The 19,827-nt window shown below is 38.4% G+C and overlaps 1 protein-coding gene across 6 annotated transcripts in view; it reads left to right on the top strand.

Annotated features, from left to right (window-relative positions):
- The window catches only part of PLD5 (phospholipase D family member 5), a 307,787-nt gene that overhangs the window by 153,694 nt on the left and 134,266 nt on the right, over window positions 1-19,827 (top strand). For 5 of the 6 annotated variants that reach the window (XM_064383654.1, XM_064383653.1, XM_064383655.1 and 2 more), the window contains one exon: window positions 10,280-10,391. In XM_064383654.1, coding sequence (XP_064239724.1) covers window positions 10,280-10,391 — 112 coding nt within the window. Of the gene's footprint in view, window positions 1-10,279; window positions 10,392-19,827 lie in introns of those variants that run through there. The other variant, XM_064383658.1, reaches the window with a different exon arrangement.

The following is a 19,827-nucleotide window of genomic DNA, read 5'->3' as shown; positions in this document are numbered from 1 at the left end:
ATGGTGTGTATGTGCCACATTTTCTTTTTTATTTATTTTTTTTTTTGAGACGGAGTTTCGCTCTTGTTACCCAGGCTGGAGTGCAATGGCGCAATCTCGGCTCACCGCAACCTCCGCCTCCTGGGTTCAGGCAATTCTCCTGCCTCAGCCTCCTGAGTAGCTGGGATTACAGGCACGCACCACCATGCCCAGCTAATTTTTTGTATTTTTAGTAGAGACGGGGTTTCACCATGTTGATCAGGATGGTCTCGATCTCTTGACCTCGTGATCCACCCGCCTCAGCCTCCCAAAGTGCTGTGATTACAGGCTTGAGCCACCGCGCCTGGCCTGTGCCACATTTTCTTTATCCCTTCTATGATTGATGGGCATTTGGGTTGGTTCCAAGTCTTCACTGTTGTGAACAGTGCCGCAATAAACGTACATGTGCATGTGTCTTTATAATAGAATGATCTAAAATCCTTTGGGTATATACCCAGTAATAGAATTGCTGGGTCAAATGGTATTTCTATTTCTAGATCCTTGAGGAATCACCACACTGTTTTCCACAATGGTTGAACTAATTTACACTCCCACCAACAGTGTAAAAGTGTTCCTATTTCTCTACATCCTCTCCATCATCTGTTGTCTCCAGATTTTTTAATGATTGCCATTGTAACTGGCGTGAGATGGTATCTGAATGTGGTTTTGATGTTCATTTCTCTAATGACCAGTGATGATGAGCCTTTTTATATATGTTTGTTGGCTGCGTAAATATCTTCTTTTGAGAAGTGTCTGTTCATATGCTTCTCCTACTTTCAATACTTTTAAAAATGACTAGGGAACTTTACTGGGCAGCCAGGATTGAGAATCACTGCTTTAAACCATCTCAGTCTAATAAACAATGTTCAACTTTCACAGGTTCCAAGATCAGACCAGCTTGTTCCCTACCCCGCCTTGTCAACCTTATTTTGCCTGTTTCAAATTAATCCTGTTATTGTCATTGTTCCCTCAGTAGTGATGTAAATGAGTAGCAGCTTCTACTTGAATATTCCACATAGTCCTGGACTCTAGGACCCATGTAGTATTTATCCTTGTGGCTTTATTGTACAGCATGCCACCAGTAATGGAATGGAGCTCAATTATTGCTTTTCAGTTTGAAACAGTAGATTATCCTCAGCCTTCTCATCTCCAGGCTACATGTGATATAGTAGAACTCCGGGTACATTGTCACCATGAAGACAGCATAACCTCCTGGAAAGAGTGCCCCTTTATTTCAAAGCAGCATCTTTTCCCTGCTCCACAAAATCAACATTCAGCAAATGCTGATTTGTTAATTAGCATTCTCCCATTTTAAATGTGGCAACAAAATGATTTTAAATGTGTCTATGGAACAAACATTTATCAAGGTGCTGTGCTATTTGCTGGGGATAGAAAAATAAGAAGGATCCCTACCTCCATAGAGCCCAAAGTGTGGTAAGGGAGACAGACAAACCAAAACCATTTCTAACAATACAGAACAGTAGAACAATGAGGGGCGCTGTCAGGAAATTGGCTCCTGTGGGATTACCTCTGCTTTTGAACTGTGCAGCAGAGCTCACAGACTCTGGTGGATTTTGGTCCTTTTTTTCCTTGGTATATTCCTGCTGCTGCTTCATGTTTTCGTTACCCTGTCTGTTGAGTAATCCTGATTTTGTTCTTGCTTGCTTTCCAACATATTTCTATGGGAAATCGTTATTCTAATATAAACTCCTAAGCATTATCATTAGCAAGCGTTTAACCTCTATGATTCCTTTTAAATCCAATCATATGGCCATGAATAAACCATGAACCTAAGATAGTCCTCCTAATTGTTTGTATTAATTAATTACTTTAAGATTGGCCTATCTGAGTTTGTTTGCTTGCATGCTTGTTTATTTTTTCTCTGTATCTTCATTCATGTCTTTCCTATTTTTCTATGACCATTTATCTTTTTGGTACTTTCATTTAAATAGAATAGGTTTGAATTTTTCCCCTTATCATTAGTAATAACCTTCATGATGAAATATTTGGAAACTATGAAAAAATGAGAGAGAAAACAAATCCTCCAAATGGCCACCAGCAAAAAAAGGTTTTGACAATTGGATATTTCATACATAATTTATTTACATAGGCTCATATTATATATAAAGAATTATATCTTTTTTGTTTGTCTGTTTTTGAGATAAGGTCTCACTATGCTTCCCAGGGTAGAGTGCAGTGGCGTGATCCCAGCTCACTGGAACCTCCACCTCCCAGGTGCAAGCAATTCTCCTGCTTCAGCCTCCCAAGTAGCTGAGATTACAGGTGTGCGCCACCACACCTAGCTAGTTTTTGTATTTTCAGTAAAGATGAGGTTTCACCATTTTGCCTGCGCTGGTCTCAAACTCCTGGACTTAAGTGATCCTCTCGTGCTGAGATTACAGGTGTGAGCTACTGTGCCTAGCCTAAAGAATTATTATCTTAATTTTGAACTTAACATTACAACATAAGCACCTTCCCATTTTGTTAGAAACACTGGTAAACATATTTTAATTGGCTGCATAACATACAATGTATTAGATTCACCAGGTTAAATTTATGTAACTGTTCCTCTCTACTGGACATTTAAGCATTTATCTTTCCCCCTTTTTCTGAATGAGCTGCTGCAGTAAATATCTTTGTGCAATTTGTGCAATTTTTTTTGTCCATTTGCTCAAGATAATTCTCAAAAGTAAAATTTAAGGATAGGGTATCTGAGGTGCCCTGTTAAGACCATGGGATATTCAGGGGACATGTGGCAATTCTCAAGGTGTCTCCCTGGGGATGCTGGAATCTCTGGAGTGAGGTTTTGAAGGAATTTTCTGTTCATTCTGTGTGGGATCCTTTTCCCACTTGGAACAAGTGATTGTGGAAGCATTGAGGTGTTTGGCACATCCTGGTGTTCCTTTCTTGCCTTGGTCTCCCCTGTTTCCTCTGGAGTAAAGGAGTGACACAAGGCTGTGGACATTGTGCTCTTCCAGACACTGCTGAATGGCAGTACCAAGATAATATTGTCCGCCTCTCCTCTGCAGCCAGAGTGGACGCTCGAGAAACCCCACAAGTAATTTCCAGCCACTATAGGATTCCAGCTGTTGAGAGCCTGGTTACCAGCCTCCTCCTTCTGATATTAATCCTTGCTATTTCCTGGTCCATTATTGGCATGATGAGCATATTCATCTCTCTTCCTCTGTCCCTGACAGGGATGGCTATGTTTATGCCCACAGGGTGCATAATTGAGATAACCATCATTAAGCAAGGCCTTGATGATGAACTGTTCAGACTAATTAAATCCTGTAATGAGATGGAGACTGTTATGATGAATGCACAGGCAGTCTGCACGCCTCCATGCCAGATACTCTCCGCTGGTTTCAAGCAGATATTTCTTGTGGCTCATTGCCAAAAAAATGAGTGTTCTCAATCAAGGTTCTGAGTCTGTGGCACTGAACTCCAAAGCTCTGACTGATCCATCGGGACCTTTGTGAAGAGATGAAGTGGCCACTCTCTTCTGGGTTTGGAATGAGGAATTCCGTATTTCTCCTGGCACATCCTTAGAGCTGTCTGCGGACTCTGGCCACCACTCCAATTCCTCTATCTCTCTTAAGCTTCAAGCCTAATCAGCAGGTTCATCACTGTGTTATCTCATAAACACTACCTGGATTCCTTCCAATTTTTAAATATTCAAATATATATGAATATACATATGTATATATGTATATACACGCATATGTATGTATGTGTATATATATGAATGTACGTGTGTGTGTGTGTGTATATTTGAGACAAGGTCTTGCTTTGTTGCCCAGGCTGGGGAGCAGTGGCACAATCATAAGCTCGCCTGCAGCTTCAACCTCCTGGGTTCAAGCAATCCTGCCTCAGCCTCTCAAGTAACTGGGACTATAGGTTTGTGCCACCACACCCAGCTGATGTTTTTAAATATTTTTAGAAATGTGTCTGGTTATATTGCTCAGGCTGGTCTCTAGCTCCTAGCCTCAAGTGATCCTCCTGCCTGGCCTGACCAAATGGTTGTGATTACAGGCATGAGCCAGTATACCAGCTCTTTCCAGGTTTTTCATTGCAATTGACACTTCCCTATTTCACTAACCTAATTGCTCCTTCAGTTCCTGCCCTGTAACTATCATTCTCCAATTTGCAGTCAGAGTTACTTTTTTTAGAACAAAAATGTGATTGTGTCTTTCACTGGGTAAAGTGCTTCAGAGGGTCCACATTGCTTTCCGGATGAGATGCCTTACAAGGCCCTTTGTCACGTGCCCCCGCTCGTCTCTCCAGCCTCGTCTCCTGCCTGCGTTCCAGACTCGGCCATAGGTCTCCACCTGGAGCATTCTTTCTTCCCTCCTTTTCTTGGGAGAACTTTCCCTGAGGCCTTATGCTGGGTTATGAATGCCCTGCCCTGGAATTTGGAACATTGGACTGTATTTGCTTATCTGTCATCTACATGTTCTCCTTGACTAACTCCAGTACTCTCAGGTCGTTGACAATAAATGTGTTGAATGAATTTGCCTAAAAGTCACTTCTCTCCGTCCTAGAAGCATTTGAGAATAAAGGTTGGCAGATATACAAGGAAATAACATTCATGCTTATATCTGTGGCACACTTTGTGTATCCTACAAACTAAAAGTTCAGTAAGGTATAAGTAAATAAGTAAATAAAAGGAAAGTAAGTAAATAAATATCGATCTTATAGTAAATTTAACTAATTGATTAAATAAACTTATGAATTGAGTCCAAAAGAGATTCATATATATATATGAATATGAACATATATATCATGTGGTCTTGCTTCTTAGGTCATCCATTTGAAAAAAAAACAAGGTTAGTATATTGTTTCAAAAGAACGCTATGACTTAAATTGTAAATCTTATTTTCTAATAACTATAGCATCAAATGTTTAATATGTTCAATCAGTTATATTTCCTTTTCAATTTTGATTTAAACTTTATATACACGTACACACATACACACACACACACACACACACACACATCTATATGTATGTATGTATAAGTAGGATAATGGTATATCCAAGATACGCTCTTCTGCAATTTAGTGCTTATGTTTCTCTGGGATAGATTTCTAGGTGTAGGATTCCTGGGTGGAAGAAAGCCAATATGTCAAAGTATCATTTCCCCAAATCGCTGGCAAGAGGAAGTGCTGACACTCTTAAATGTTTTTCAGTCTCTGTGAGTAGAAAGAGAGATGTTTATTGCCGTGCTTTGAGCTTCCTTGATCACATAGAGCATCTCCCTGTGTCTGTTGGCTGTAGAGGCTTGCTTTTCTTAGTCGGTGCCTGTTCTCATACTTTGCCTGCATTTTGTTGGGCTTTGGGCCTTTTATTATTTTTCTTTGATAGAAACAGAGTCCCACTATGTTGCCCAGGCTGGCCTCGAACTCCTGGCCTCAAGCGATCCTCCCACATGGCCTTCCAAAGCACTGGGGTTAGAGGTGTGAGCACTGTGCCTGGCAAATTGTTAATACATTTTTGTAGAGTACAGCTATTATCCCTTCATCTCTCATTTGCATAGCAAATATTTATTCCAAATTTGTTTTTTTCGTTAACTTTGTGGTATCTTTTGCAGTATAATTTATTTAAAAATTTTATAATTATATATGTCTAAATTCTCTTTTATTACTTTCACATAGCTAGCTTGTATATTCATTTCCTGTGGCTCCTGTAACAAATTACTATAGACTTTTTGGTGTAAGAAACAGAAATTTATTTCCTTACAGTCCTGGAGGTAGGAAGTCTGAAATCAGTTTTTCTGGATCAAAAAAATCAGTTTTTCTGGACCAAGACGTCATAGGGTGATGCTCCCTCCAGCGGCTCTAGAAGCTGCCAGCATTCCTTGTCTCTCCCGGCTTCTGGTGGCTTCTGGTGGCTTCTGGCATCCCTTGGCTTGCTGCTACACCTTCCAGCCTTCAGGGCCGGCATCTTCCGATCTCTTCCTGCTCCGTCGTCACAGTGCCTTTCCTCCAGTTGTGTCAAATCCCTTCTGCCCATCTCTTATAAGTATACTTGTGATCGTATTTCGGATTATCCTCAGATAATCAAGGATAATCCCCCATCATAAGAGCCTTAATTTAATAATATCTGCACAGACCCTATTTCCAAATAAGAAACATTGACAGATTCTAGAGATTCAGACCCACAATCTTTGGGGAGCTATTATTTCGCCTGATAACAGCTTGATTAAGGTTTCCCCATCTCAAGACAGTACATGTAATTGCCTAGATTTTTTTTTGAAAGTATTAGTGTGTACTAATTCTGACTGGAAACACATTTTTATTTGTAATATAATATAGGGGTCCATTTATATGTGCCAGATTAAACCTTTTTAACTTTTCCAAACTGAATTAAAATAGTATCTTTTTATTGATAAAAATCTTGCATCTGTTCACAATAACAAAGACTTGGAACCAACCCAAATACCCATCAATGATAGACTGGACAAAGAAAATGTGGCACATACACACCATGGAATTCTATGCAGCCATAAAAAAAGAGTGAGTTCATGTCCTTTACAGGGACATGGATGAAGCTGGAAACCATCATTTCATCAAAATAACACAAGAATAGGAAACCAAACACCACATGTTCTCACTCATTAGTGGGAGTTGAACAATGAGAACACATGGACACAGGGAGGGGAATGTCACACACTGGGGCCTTGTCGTGGGATGGGGGCAGGGGGAGGGAGAGCATTAGGGCAAATGCCTAAAGCATGTGGGGCTTAAAAGCTACATGACAGGTTGATAGGTGCAGCAAACCACCATGGCACATGTATCCCAGAACTTAAAGTAAAAATTAAAAAAAATATATTGTGCACACCATTTCTGGATTATTTATTAAGTTCCCTTATATATTTATACATTCCTATGCCTCCACCATATTAATATGATGAATATAATGTTATAGTATTTTTAAAATAATACTGAAGGTGTTTATGGTTATAAATTTCTCTTCCACACCTGATATTGGCTCCTTTCGTGGTTTTGCTCTGAGGTACCCCCGTATTCATAGCTCTCTAGAGAAGGCATGCATTTACTTTTCTTCTTTGGTGTAAGGATAATCTAAGAGTGAGTTTCAGATTTCCAAGTAGCTAAGATTTGATTTGTACTCACAAAACATGTAAAATTACTGGCTGGGGAGATAACATGTTGAAGATGAGAGAGTTAATGGAAATTCTACCTCAATCCTAAGTATAGAAATTCTACCCAAGCCCAAGATCATTACAGTGAGCACTATAATTAAAAATTGTAGGATTCCTTGGTGTAAGTAATCAGCACATACTAAAAGTAAAAATAAGCTTTATTTAATGACAGTCTGCCAGTATCTGTGGATTTTGGAATTCCTATTTTCATTCATGTGTGAGAGTTCTGGTTGTCTACACAAAAAGAACACAGTGGAGATCAATTTAAGGCGCAGAGCCAGAAATACAGAGAAGTTAGAGGATCTCTTGAATGTTTCATCGGTGCCAAATATATTCTGTTAACTAAGAGGAAAAATAAATGAATTTGCCAAAAAATACCAGCCCACCGACCATGGGGCCTCACAAAACACACAGAGTGTTTGTTTGTATGAAAGGGAAAAATGCAAACACCTTACATGACTATGTGATGACCACGAGTCTAGGTTCTAGAAATCTGGGCCATGCAGACATCACCAAACCTTCAATGGGACTCCTTGGAGAAGGGCCAGAGCTGACAGGGAAGCATTGTTGGTGTTAACTCTGTCTGCAGAAGAACCACAAAGCCCCTTGATGTGGATTTTTCCTCATATCATGTACCTGAGCCTCTCACCATCCAAGCCCATACCTCTACACAGTAAATTTAAAATTTACATGGACACTGAAATCAGCCCCTATTTTTTTTTCTTTCCTGTCCTTTTCTGTCTCTTTCTCTCACCCTCCCTCTCCCCTCCTGCCTCTTTTTTCTTTTATAATTTTTGGAGGTGGGGTCTAGCTGTGTCCCTCAGGCTGGAGTGCAGTGGCACAATCATGGCTTACTGCATCCTCAGACTCCCAGGCTCAAGACAGCCTCATCCCCCTGAGTAGCAGGGACTACAGGTGTGCACCATCATGCCTGGCTATTGTTTATTTACCTTTTTGTAGAAACAGGGTCTCCCTATATAGCCCAAGCTGATCTCAAACTCCTGGGCTCAAGCGATTCTTCCACCTTGACCTCCCAAAGCACTGGGATTACAAGGATGAGCTTGGCCTCTGCCTCTTTCAAATAAGGAGTCAGTAACTGACTGATCATGTATCATGATCACTCAACGTATCATGCCAGGATACCTGGTTTGTGGTGAGGCTTCCTCCAGACTTTTGGACTACAGAGTAATTTAATCGCTTTTGATGCTATCTACTTTGAGCAACTTTTATTTCTAAAAAAACTCCCACTGTATCCTCCAGCACCCTAAGGTTACAGAACAATGACTGTGCCAGCCAGCTCCTGTGCCAAATACTCCTGCCTGCTGTCAGCTGGCACCACAGCACAGGCACACCAGCTTCTTCCTCCTAACACCCCAAAGCTTCAGGGTCTTCATCTTAAGCTTCTCTCTTTTCTTTCTTTTCTTTTTCTTTTTTTTTTTTTGAGATGGAGTCTCACTCTGTGGCCCAGGATGTAGTGCAGTGGCGTGAACTCAGCTCACTGTAACCTCCACCTTCTGAGTTCCAGCGATTCTCCTGCCTCAGCCTCCCGAGTAGCTGGGATTACAGGCGCCCACCACCATCCCTAGTTAATTTTTGTATTTTTAATAGAGATGAGGTTTCCCCATGTCGACCAGGCTGGTCTCAAACTCCTGACCCCAAGTGATCTGCCCATCTCAGCTTCCCAAAGTGCTGGGATTATAGGCATGAGCCACCACGCCCATCCAGCTTCTCTCTTTTCTAAGGCTGGATTGCAGGAACCACCACTTTGCTTCCACATTTCTACCATTCTCTCTTCCCAGTCACCAAACCCATTCCATATCATTATCCACAGTCCATTCTTACCACAGTAAGATAAGACCTTGCCACTTTGGGGCCATTAAGACCAAAGTCTTATTCTCTGCTTAGCTCCTGAAGGCATTTGAGTTTGTGACCCAACAGCAGAAAAACTAAAAAATCAATGCAAAGAGACCATTTTTATTTTACGATAAGGAGATGAGGGTGTATTAAAACATACAAAGGATGATAAATAGGAAAATGGTGCAGTCCAGTGACCTGAGACAATGCAGTGACTGTGGACCTACTGTTAGTCTTCCTGAGATTGAAACTTATTCTAAAAATTACATGCTTTTGAAAATCTTATAAAGAAAACTTTTATTTATTTGTTTGTTTGTTGAGATGAGTCTCGCTCTGTTGCCCAGGCGGGAGTGCTCTGGTGCAATATTGGCTCACTGTAACCTCTGCCTCCCAGGTTCAAGCAATTCTCCCCCCTCAGCCTCCAGAGTAGCTGGGACTACAAGTGCATGCCCAGCTAATTTTTATATTTTTAGTAGAGACAGGGATTCACCAGGTTGGCCAGACTGGACTGGTCTCAGACTCTTGGCTTCAAATGATCCACCCGTCTCAGCCTCCCAAAGTGCTAGGATTACAGGCGTGAGCCACCATGCCTGGCTGGAAAACTTATTTTTTATTTTGTTTTTTATTTCAGTTATTTTTAGGCAGAACATTAGTTGAATTCATTAAAATACATTTAAACAACATGAATTCAGGTAAACCATTAATTATTAACCATAATTTCCCTCATAAAAGCTAATGCTTAAAGAATGCTTACTTACTATTTATTCCTTTAATCTCATAAAAACCTTTTGAAGTAAATATTAATATTATCTGCATTTTACAGAGGGAGAAACTAGAGATTAGTGAGATTAAGAAGCAGCTTGTAAATTGGAAAACCAGCTGGAATCCAGGTCTCTCTGGGCCGAAACACAACTGCTTAATCTTCTTTGCTACTTCATGTGTAGATAATACAGACTCAAAAAGCAGAAAAAGGGTAGATTTGCATCGTAGCACTGGAATTACTATTGCAATAATTGTTTAATTTCACAATACTCAAAAAAACAGTGCAATCTGTGTTCATGCTACTACTCTATTGATACAAACTCTTTTGAAAGAATTTCATAAATCTGTGAATATCAATTATTGTAATCCTTGCCTTTTAACATTTGAATGAATAGATTAATTTTAATGAGTTTATTTTTACCTGTCTAAATTGGTAAACATTTAGGTTTTCTGACTTTCTTTGTTTCTGAATATTTTTTCCAGGGTCAACGTCTTTTTGAAAAGTTGCTCCAACTGACTTCACAAAATATTGAAATCAAGCTAGTGAGTGATGTAACAGCTGATTCAAAGGTATTAGAAGCCTTGAAATTAAAGGGTAAGGCCAAGGTTGATATGCTACTCTACCACTGGGTGTTCTGTTAAGATACCTTTAATTTCACTTAAAATAATATATTATTTCTTTATAACTAGTACATTTCACTTAGTACATAGTACATTTACATCTCCTTTAAAAAATAGCTCAATTAAAGTTTTTAAGTGGAGGAACTAACTAATCAATATGTTGGAATTTTAAAAATACTGTTTCATATTAGTGTAAGCAAAATAATCTACTGGCCAATAAATGATGATTAACTAAAAAGAAGAATCTTTCCCTTTCTGAACACTTCAATGGTGTGATAACAGAGAATAACCACTTTTCATCAGAATAGACACTGGATTTCTACTTTTCTCTTGCCTGCCAAATGAAAATCCTTTTCTTGCTATATATTTAAAAAATAATATAGTCAGGTCCTGGAGTCTATGAATCATTGCCTGATTCATGACTTTTAAGACAATTCCACGGGAGAACAGCATTTATATAGCCACTTTGCAATTTTTCTCACAATCTCATGAAGACTAAAAATAATTCCAAAATAACTTTGTTTATTTTGCTGTAATCTTCTGTAACTGAATTGAGCTGTCACGTCCAAATAGTTTTTACTGATTTGTAAAAATTGTTACCTCGAATTTATTATCTGAACTGCTGAACTGTAAGCCTCTAAAAGAAAAGGCATGTTTGAGCCAGTGAACGTGTTCAAGCTGCCGGGTGTCCCTAAGAGAGGACAGGGCACTGACCTCAGTGAGTCATTCATGTCCCACCTGATGGCATTACCTCTCATGTTTGTGCTGTTAAAACTATTGTGCATTTTTTTGCTTGTCATCTTCCCCACATTTTTAAGTGACAATACCTTCTAAAAATGGAACAGAATAAGGATCAAATAAGTGAGCCCCAGTGGCCTTTGCTCCTGAAGAAGAATTGGAAGTGATAAAGCATATTGAAAGTCATAAACATATAAAAGACATAAGCTTGGCCATGCACATATACCTGTCACGATAAACATGTTTTCTATGCACAGGAAAATAAAACATGAGATATTCCTATGTTTGAAAAGTGACGCTATGCTACTTGGGTGCGGCAGAATGTCTTTGAAAGTGCCTAGTTCAGTGGATTGACAGATACAATCAATGTGGGTTAGAAATGTATTCTTACTTTTCCTATTAAAAAAAAATGTGAAATTGGGTTTTCACTATCTGATAATTTGTTAGATAACACTTCGGATTTTTAGGAATTGATTACTTTTGGTTAACTGAGGGTCCTGTATTTGCAGATGATTCTCCTTATGGAGTTTACTAGCATCTCCTTGGGTTTGATTATCCCGACAGGATAAAAAGCTGATGATTTAGGAAGAGAAGGTATAAATCCTTAGAATACCATTATTGTATTTCTCTATTCTCATTTTTTGGTAGAGATGTTAAATGATAACAGTGCATTTTAGAAATAATTTTTATGAGACTATTTTAATTCTGCGATTGAATATCTTGCTTAACAGTTATCTTTTATTTTTTTAGAGAGGAATTTTAGTCTTTTAGCAAAATTCTGGGAAGTTTTGTCCAGAAATATCCCATAAAAAATAGGTAAATATAAAATGAGCCATGAGCAATTTCAGCTGCAAGAGTTACTGAATACAGAAACTAATCAAATATATTGTGAAAAGGAATAAAAGTAGGGCTTCCCAGTAAATGGCAAAGATTTAGTGCAGGTGTACATAGGCCCGGAAAGGGCCAGGCAGGCTGGAGAAGTGAGGCAGCTGGCCTGAGGCCCCAAAGCCTCTCAGTGATGGATGGTGTGCAGGTCATTCCTGTTCCTTTTGCTTTTCATGCTTGGCCTCTCCCCTCCTTGACTCAGAAGTTGAAAAGATAAACCATCACTCCAAGATCTCACACTGTGGCTTGGAGGTGAGATGCTTTTGAAACCTAGCCCTCAGGAAGTCCTTGCACCCAGGGAGGGATTTAATTTTACACAAGGGTCCCTGTAAATTCAAAATGGGTTTTGTAGTCGGGTTTCCTAATTTCACTTCCTAATCATCTCTACCTGTATCCCTCGTAAACATCTCAAATGCAACATGTTGACTTAGCTCATGTACTTTCTTTCCCTTCCTGCACCAATACAGCATCTCTCTCTATACCTACATTTCCATCTGCTCAGTCACTCGTGTTGGAAACTGAACACACTCGCATTCATCACAACTAATGAGCCACAGTCTATAGAATCTACCCCTTCAGTCTTTCTTCTAGATATCACATTTCCTCCTCACCTGCCTGCCCTATTTCAGGTCCGTTAAAACTTTGCTCAAGCCTTTGTCACCTTTCCTCTTTCACCATCTGATCTTCCACACAGCTACCAAAGAGATCTTCCACCACGTGTTTATTAGCAACTTACATGCTCACCTAAATTGCATGCAGGTGTGAGGATGCCTGAGGAATATCACACATGCAATAAAAGGCACAAGTATTAAATATACAGCTCAGTGAATTTTACAGAGTAAACACATCCACGTAACACCTTCACAGATCAAGATGTAGAACACTGCAAGCATCTCTGAAAGCCTTCTCAATCCCCTTTGCCATCAATGCCGTCTGCAGAGGGAACCCCTATTTTGACCACCAGCATAGATAACCTTTATCTTTCTTTGAACTTTATATAAATAGAATCACAGAATTCTATGTCCGGATTCCTTCTCAGTTTTATGTTTATAAGACCAATACATGTTGGATATAGCAGTGGTTTGTTTTACATTGTTGTGTAGTATTCCATTGTATGAATATAATGCAATGGATCAGTTCTACTGATAACAGATGTGTGAGTTTTTCCTAGTTTGGGGCTACTATATATAATGCTGCTATGAGCATTCTTGTACATGTCTTTCAGATGCCTACACACATACATTTCTGTTGAGTGTGTACTTAGGATTGAGATTGCTGATATAATAGGCTATATATATGTTCAGTTTCCATAGATACTGCCAATCAGTTTTCTAAGTGGTTGTACCAACTTACACTCTCACAAGCAATATGTTAATGTTCTGTTTGCTCCACGTCTTTGCAAAATTTGGCATTCTTTGTTCTTTTGATTTTAGCCACTCTGGTGGATATGTATCATGCTGTGTCTTTAATTTTCATTTCTCTGTTGGCTAATCCTACCAAGCGTCTTCTCGGACGTTTATTGACCATTTCTGTACTCTCTTTGAGAAGACGCCTGTGCAGGTATTTCGCCCAGTGTTACTGTTGTTTGTTTTTGTTTTTGTTAGCCCATTTTTATTATTTGGCTAGATTTGAATCATTTGTTGGATATATGTATTTCAATACCTTCATCCATTCGAGGCTCGTTTTTTCACTCTTCCACTGATGCCTTTACATAAATGGAAATTGTTCATTTTAATGAAAACTGATTTATTAATTACACCTTTGTTGTTGATGCTTTCTGCATCCTGTATAAAAAATATTTATCATTACACAGTCATGGAGATTTTCTTGCTTGTTCTGTTCTAGATACTGTATTATTTTGCTGTTCAGGTTTAAGTCTGCTTTGAGTTTGGAATTTATTTTTACTTATGGTGTGAAGTGGCAGTAAAGGTCAATTTTATAGATATGAAGAGTCGTTTATTGTTAAAACTTTCTTCACTGCATGTTAGAGGCATCATTGTTAAAAATTAGATGACTATGTTTTAGTTCTGCCTTTGAATTCTTCACTATGTTTTCTTAGTCTACTAATTTATCCTAGGACACATGTCATACTGTTTACCTTGCCTTTATGTGTTACAGATAGTGTAACTTTCATCTTTGTTTTTCACTTTTAGAACTGCCTTAGTTATTCTTGGACCTTCAGGTTTTGAAACAAATTTTAGAATCATCTTATCATAAAACTTATAAAATTGTGTTAGACTTACACTGACTCTGTAGATAAACTTGGTGAAAATTGGCATTCACAATACTGAATCTTTTACTTCATGCCTATAGCATAGCTACAATGTTTCCTCTTCCTACTGCTTTAGCTGCGTCTCTCAATTTTTAATATGACATAAATTTCTAAATTACTTTTCTGTCCAAAAAGGTTTCTGATTTCTACCTGCAGTCTACTTTGTGCTGTGGCCTATTTAGAAAGATAATCCTTAATTTTCAAACATTTGGAGATTGTTCTTTTGTTATTTTCATTATGTATATTCATAGAATATACTTGGTATGATTACAGTCATTTGAAACTTTTAGAAAGTTACTTTATAAATATTTATTGAAATAAATTTGTTTTATAAATATCAAGGCTTTCTATTGCTTTTATACAGCTTTTCATTTTTTGTTTTTGCATTTTGTCAACCCTTATAAGTCTTGACCAAAGAGTGAGTCTGAAAGCTGAAAGTGGAGTCTAAGTGAAATGGCTTCTCCTTGTCTGATACATGATCTTAATTAGTAGACTTCAGAAACAAGCTAAATGAGATGTGAGATTGTCATTGACATCCTCTGCTTTCTCTAAATCCACTTTCAAGCAGGATGTGCCACTTGCTGCTACCACTTGGCTTACTAGGAGTCATCATGACAATTCTTCTAAGTTCCGTTCTTTCCGCTCACGCCTCCCAGCAAATGCCTTTGATACCCTACTTCTCACCAAACCTGATCCTAGTAACAGCACAGCCATGTTACTGAATTTTTGTATTATTAACAAAATTTTTGTTTCTGATTGTATATTTTAGTCCTAAGCAAAATATTATCCCTCAAGGATACCACTGTATTTTTAATTCTTTTATGTTATAGTTATTGTTGCAATTAAATTGAAAATTAAGAAGTATTTGTCTACCAAAACCAGAAAATTAATTGTACTTTCTGTAATATGACTACAATATTTAATGCCTCTGTAGCCTAGCAGAAAATTAAAACTAAAGTCAGAAAATATAAATTTTCTTTTGGAAAAAAAAAAGCAGGCTTTTATTGGTTCTTGGTTGGATGATAACATGAGGAGTGAAATAAATGTCATAAAAGATTTAGAATCAGTGACCTAGAAGTTAAGTCCACATTTTCTTTTTTCTTTTTTTTAAAGGCATTTGAAACACTTTAGGATCTGAAATCTTCCTTTTCAGTTTCATTCTTACTATTTGCTATAGTTGACTTTTCAAGTATCTGAAAGCTAGTTGTGATTTCCCAAATACAACCTTCTTTTTCAGGGCTGTGTTTCTCAAAATGTGCTTTTCCCTGTGCCTGAAATCCCCTTATTTATTTCCCTTGTCAATCTACAAGCTCTTTTCCATCCTTTTTTGAGAGAGAGAGAGATTATGTCTTACTTTGTCACCAAGGCTGTAGTACATTGGCACTATAATAGCTCACTGCAGCTTTGTCTCTGGGATTCAAGTGATGCTCCCACCTCAGCCTCCCCAGTAACTGGGACTACAGGCATGTGCCACCGTGCCTGACCAAGTCCATTTTTAAGCCTTACCCATAATATTTTCCTTTCTACCTTCATCCCTTTACCCTGGTTGGTCTTACCATCTACTTTTCCTCCATTCATTAATTATTAATCCAACAATTATTCCCAGACTGTGTCTGTCATGTGGCAACAAGATGGGCTTTAAAGATAGGAAGTTGACTAAGACATGAGCCTCCCCCTAACTTCAAAGAGTTCAGAGTTTGGTAGAGAAGACCAGGTGATAAGTGAAATAAAGTGGTCAAGACATTCCTGAGACATCTACACAGAGTTCACTGTTTCCGAATCACTTTTGGCAATAGTGGTTAATGCCCATGCTTTCTACTCAGCATTGCTTCTGTACCACCAAGAGTGTCGATGGTGCTGTGTAGCTTTAAGAAACAGAATGCATTACTGTTGCTTTTTTTCTCATCAGAATTCCATTCTGCTTGTTTTTGAAGCTTACCAGAAAATGTCAAGGCAAGACATTCAGACCACAACCAGATCTTGTATTCTTTCCTCAAAGGATCCTTAAATAGTTTGTTGACTGAATATTAGGGAACTTCGAGAGCTCTGTCATGCCACCAGGAATAATGCAGTGGCAACTTTGTCACAACTTGCTACCTGGTCTGTAGCAATCATAAGATGCATTGCAATATCAGAGATGTTAAACTGTGAAGACTAAATGTTTCAGAATCGATGACTTACAGTAATAAGAGTTATTTAAAAATATTTAGTAATAAACTAGAAGATTCAACTTAGAAACTTTTAACATTAATAAATTAAATTAAAATGACCCTTCCTAATACCACACTGAGAGAGGTAGATTTTAAATCAAACCTCTTATAACAGGGTTTCTTTGTAGTGAAGTGACCATACTCACTGGATAGAAATTTGGAGGATTCAGTCTGTGCTGGTTTTTAAAAAATGTGAGGGTCTTTAACAGACCCTCTTTAGAGCATTCAGTGATAGGGAGTGTGCCTATCCAAAAATATAAATAAGCAAAAACTACCATATTACCTGAAACAGGAAGGAAGTTAGGCACATCAGTTTTTATTTGCAATTTCTATAGGAAAACAATACAATGAAACCAGAAACCTGAAATACACTGGAGAAGAGACAGTCTCCTGGGGTAGACAGGAAAGATATCAGAAATCATATTCCTAGCTATGTAGTATGATGAATTGCAACCCAAACGAAGAAAGAGGGGTTAGTCCTGAGAGCTTGGTTCTAAAAAGAAGAGGGATAGCAAACATTCAGTAGTAAACGTAACAGGCACGAAAAGGCTCAGGTGATTGCTCCTACGGACATTGTCTGCTAAGAGAGAGTGACATACAAATAACAAATTTCACTTATGGGCTAAACTCTGACACTAGGTGCTGTTTAGTCTTTAAAAAAAAATAAAATTTTTTAAATTGATTTTATCTAAAAAGTAAAAATCACATATATTTATCATGTGCAACATGTTTTGAAATCTCTGTACATTGTGGAATGGCTATATTGAGCTAATTAACATATGCGTTATTTCATACACTTATTTTTTGTGGTGAGAGCACTTAAAATCTACTTCCTTGGCAAGTTTCAAGAATACAGTCTTGTACATTGTTATTAACTATTGTCACAGTCTTGTACAGTAGATTGCTCCTTATTGCCAGTGATCGGTCCAGTTATACAACTACAGAAAGAAAGTCATCCTAGAGCTTGGGGACCTCCATGCTATGCCTCTTTCTCCTGATGGTCCAGCACACTGTGGGCTTGGGGTGTCAGCACAGCCTGCTGAGCTGGTGTTGCAAGCTTTCAATCTGTTAGAATCAAACATGCATTTTCCTCCCACTCCCTTCTCTCCTGCACACGAACCTACAAGTGATTAAACATAGAGCTTAGTCTGTGCCACCTACATATGTGTTGTGATAACTTTAAGGAGCTGATAACAAAACTTTTTTATAAGGTTTGGTTTGGTTTTGTGAGAGCATTTGTGTGTCAAGAATTTTCTTTTCTTTTCGGATTCTTCAGCTATATAGTAGATAGATAAATAGTAGGTAGGTAGATAGGTGGGTAGATAGATGACAGATACATAGAAAGATATAGATAAATGATAGAAAGAAAGGAAAAGAAATATAAAAAAGAAAGAGAGAGAAAGAAAAGGAAAGAGAAAAGAAAGAAGAAAAAGAAAAGGAAGGAAGGAAGGAAATAAGGAGACATACCTAGAGAGACAGTAGGTAGATAGGTGACACATACATAGAAAGAAAGATATTACTAGATAGATGATAGATGATAGTCTTAGTTCATTTGTGCTACTCTAATAAAATAGCTGAGACTGGGCAATTTATAAAGAACATATATTTATTTTCTCACAGTTCTGGGGTCTGGAAGTTTAAGATCAAAGCACCAGCAGGTTCAGCGTCTGCTGAGAGCTGCTCTCTGCTTCCAAGATGGCGCCTTGGTACTGCATTCCCCAGAGGGAGCAAACGCTGTGTCCTCACGTGGCAGATAAGACAAAAGGTCTAGAAAGAGTCTAAGCTTGTTCCTTTCAGCCCCCGCTACAAGACACCAATACATTCATGACTCAGTCACTTCCCAAAGACCCCCACCTCTTAATACTGCCACAGTGGGGATTAAGTTTAAACACATGAATATTAGGGGACATTCAACTCAGAGAGACAGAAAGATAAATCGATCTTCCGATTTTCTCCCAATGAGATTTTAAAATTAAATTTCTAGATTTCCCTATCCTTTTATCCACATTGTTTCCTTTCTGTTACTTTTTATTTGTAAAGGCAACACAAAGCATGCCATTGGAGTGGACTCAGGCACAGTGACCGTGCTCAGGCCTCTGCATCCCCTCATCTGCTGCCTTGGTGACTAAAGTTATATATTTGCTGGTGACTGTCTCAGACACCCAGTTTAAAAGTGACCCAGCTTGCCCTTATTAGCACTATAAGGCAAGTAAGTGAGCTAATTAGACAGAGCCTTACCCATGTTAGTGAATACCCACTAGCCACGGGGACCTAATGAGCCCTGGCTGGGCACCTTTAGGTCACTTGGGTTACGATCCCACAAAGCATTGAACGAATGGTAGACATTTGATTGGCCTTTACTTGTGACTAAATTTTATTCATGAAAGTGAGAATCTTAATTGAAATAAGATTAAAGCTCTTCCATTCTTCTTAATAACATCATATATTTAAATTATTGAGTTCTGGTGTTCTTTTAGCTACATTATTAAAAAGGACAGGGAGATGCTGAATTATTTCTGTGGAATTGTAAATGTGATCTTTGCCATGGCTTATTTAAATTCGAGAAAGTTGTACTCATTCATCATTGATAACCCATATTTTTATTTTCACATTCATGGATTAAGCTTAACAAAATATTTGAAAGGGAAAATATATTCCTAAATCTTAGCATAGGAGCATGCGTAATTTTTTAAGTTAATACAAGCTGCCCCAGTTTCCAACTTCTGCATTTTACAAGGTAATTTTTTTGAATGGCGTACTCCAAATCAGTGGAGAATAGCTTATTGAGGCTTTTTTTTTTAAAACTTATGCTTTGCTGCTCTGTAATTATTCCAGAACCTAACTCTGCAAGTATGCCTGTATGTACTAATTTAATATGAGCCTTATTAAGTATCATTTGGTAACTTCCCTACACTTTATATTATTCGAGCTTTCATTCTCCCTATCTGAAAGGTTGGCATTGTTAAGGAAGCTGAACATTTCAGAGTATTTTCTTGTTCAAGTGAGGGACGGCTCTCATGATTATCATGAATGTGGAATCCTCTGGACAGGGGGCTTATGAAGCTGCTTTGTATTGGGCCCACTCTGGTAATGGCCCAGATGGAAGTCAGGGTGCCCTGACTATCACCCAGGCATGCTTTGCCAATGTGTGCCTTCATTTCACACCTTCTCAAAGTGAATGCCACTTGGGCTCACGCTTGAGTGCCTGAAGGCTCCTGCCTTAGTCGTATATGCTGCTGTCAAAACTTACTGCAAGGGCTCCTGTCTTCCACCTTTTTCTACGGCACCCCAAAATATCTGGCCGC

Source organism: Aotus nancymaae, unplaced genomic scaffold (genome assembly GCF_030222135.1).
Source record: "Aotus nancymaae isolate 86718 unplaced genomic scaffold, 86718_ANA_hifiasm-v0.15.2.pri h1tg000032l_0, whole genome shotgun sequence".
In the NCBI taxonomy this organism is placed as follows: domain Eukaryota; kingdom Metazoa; phylum Chordata; class Mammalia; order Primates; family Aotidae; genus Aotus; species Aotus nancymaae.
The sequence above is the reverse complement of the archived record's forward strand: the minus strand, read 5'-3'. Positions and strand labels throughout refer to the sequence as shown.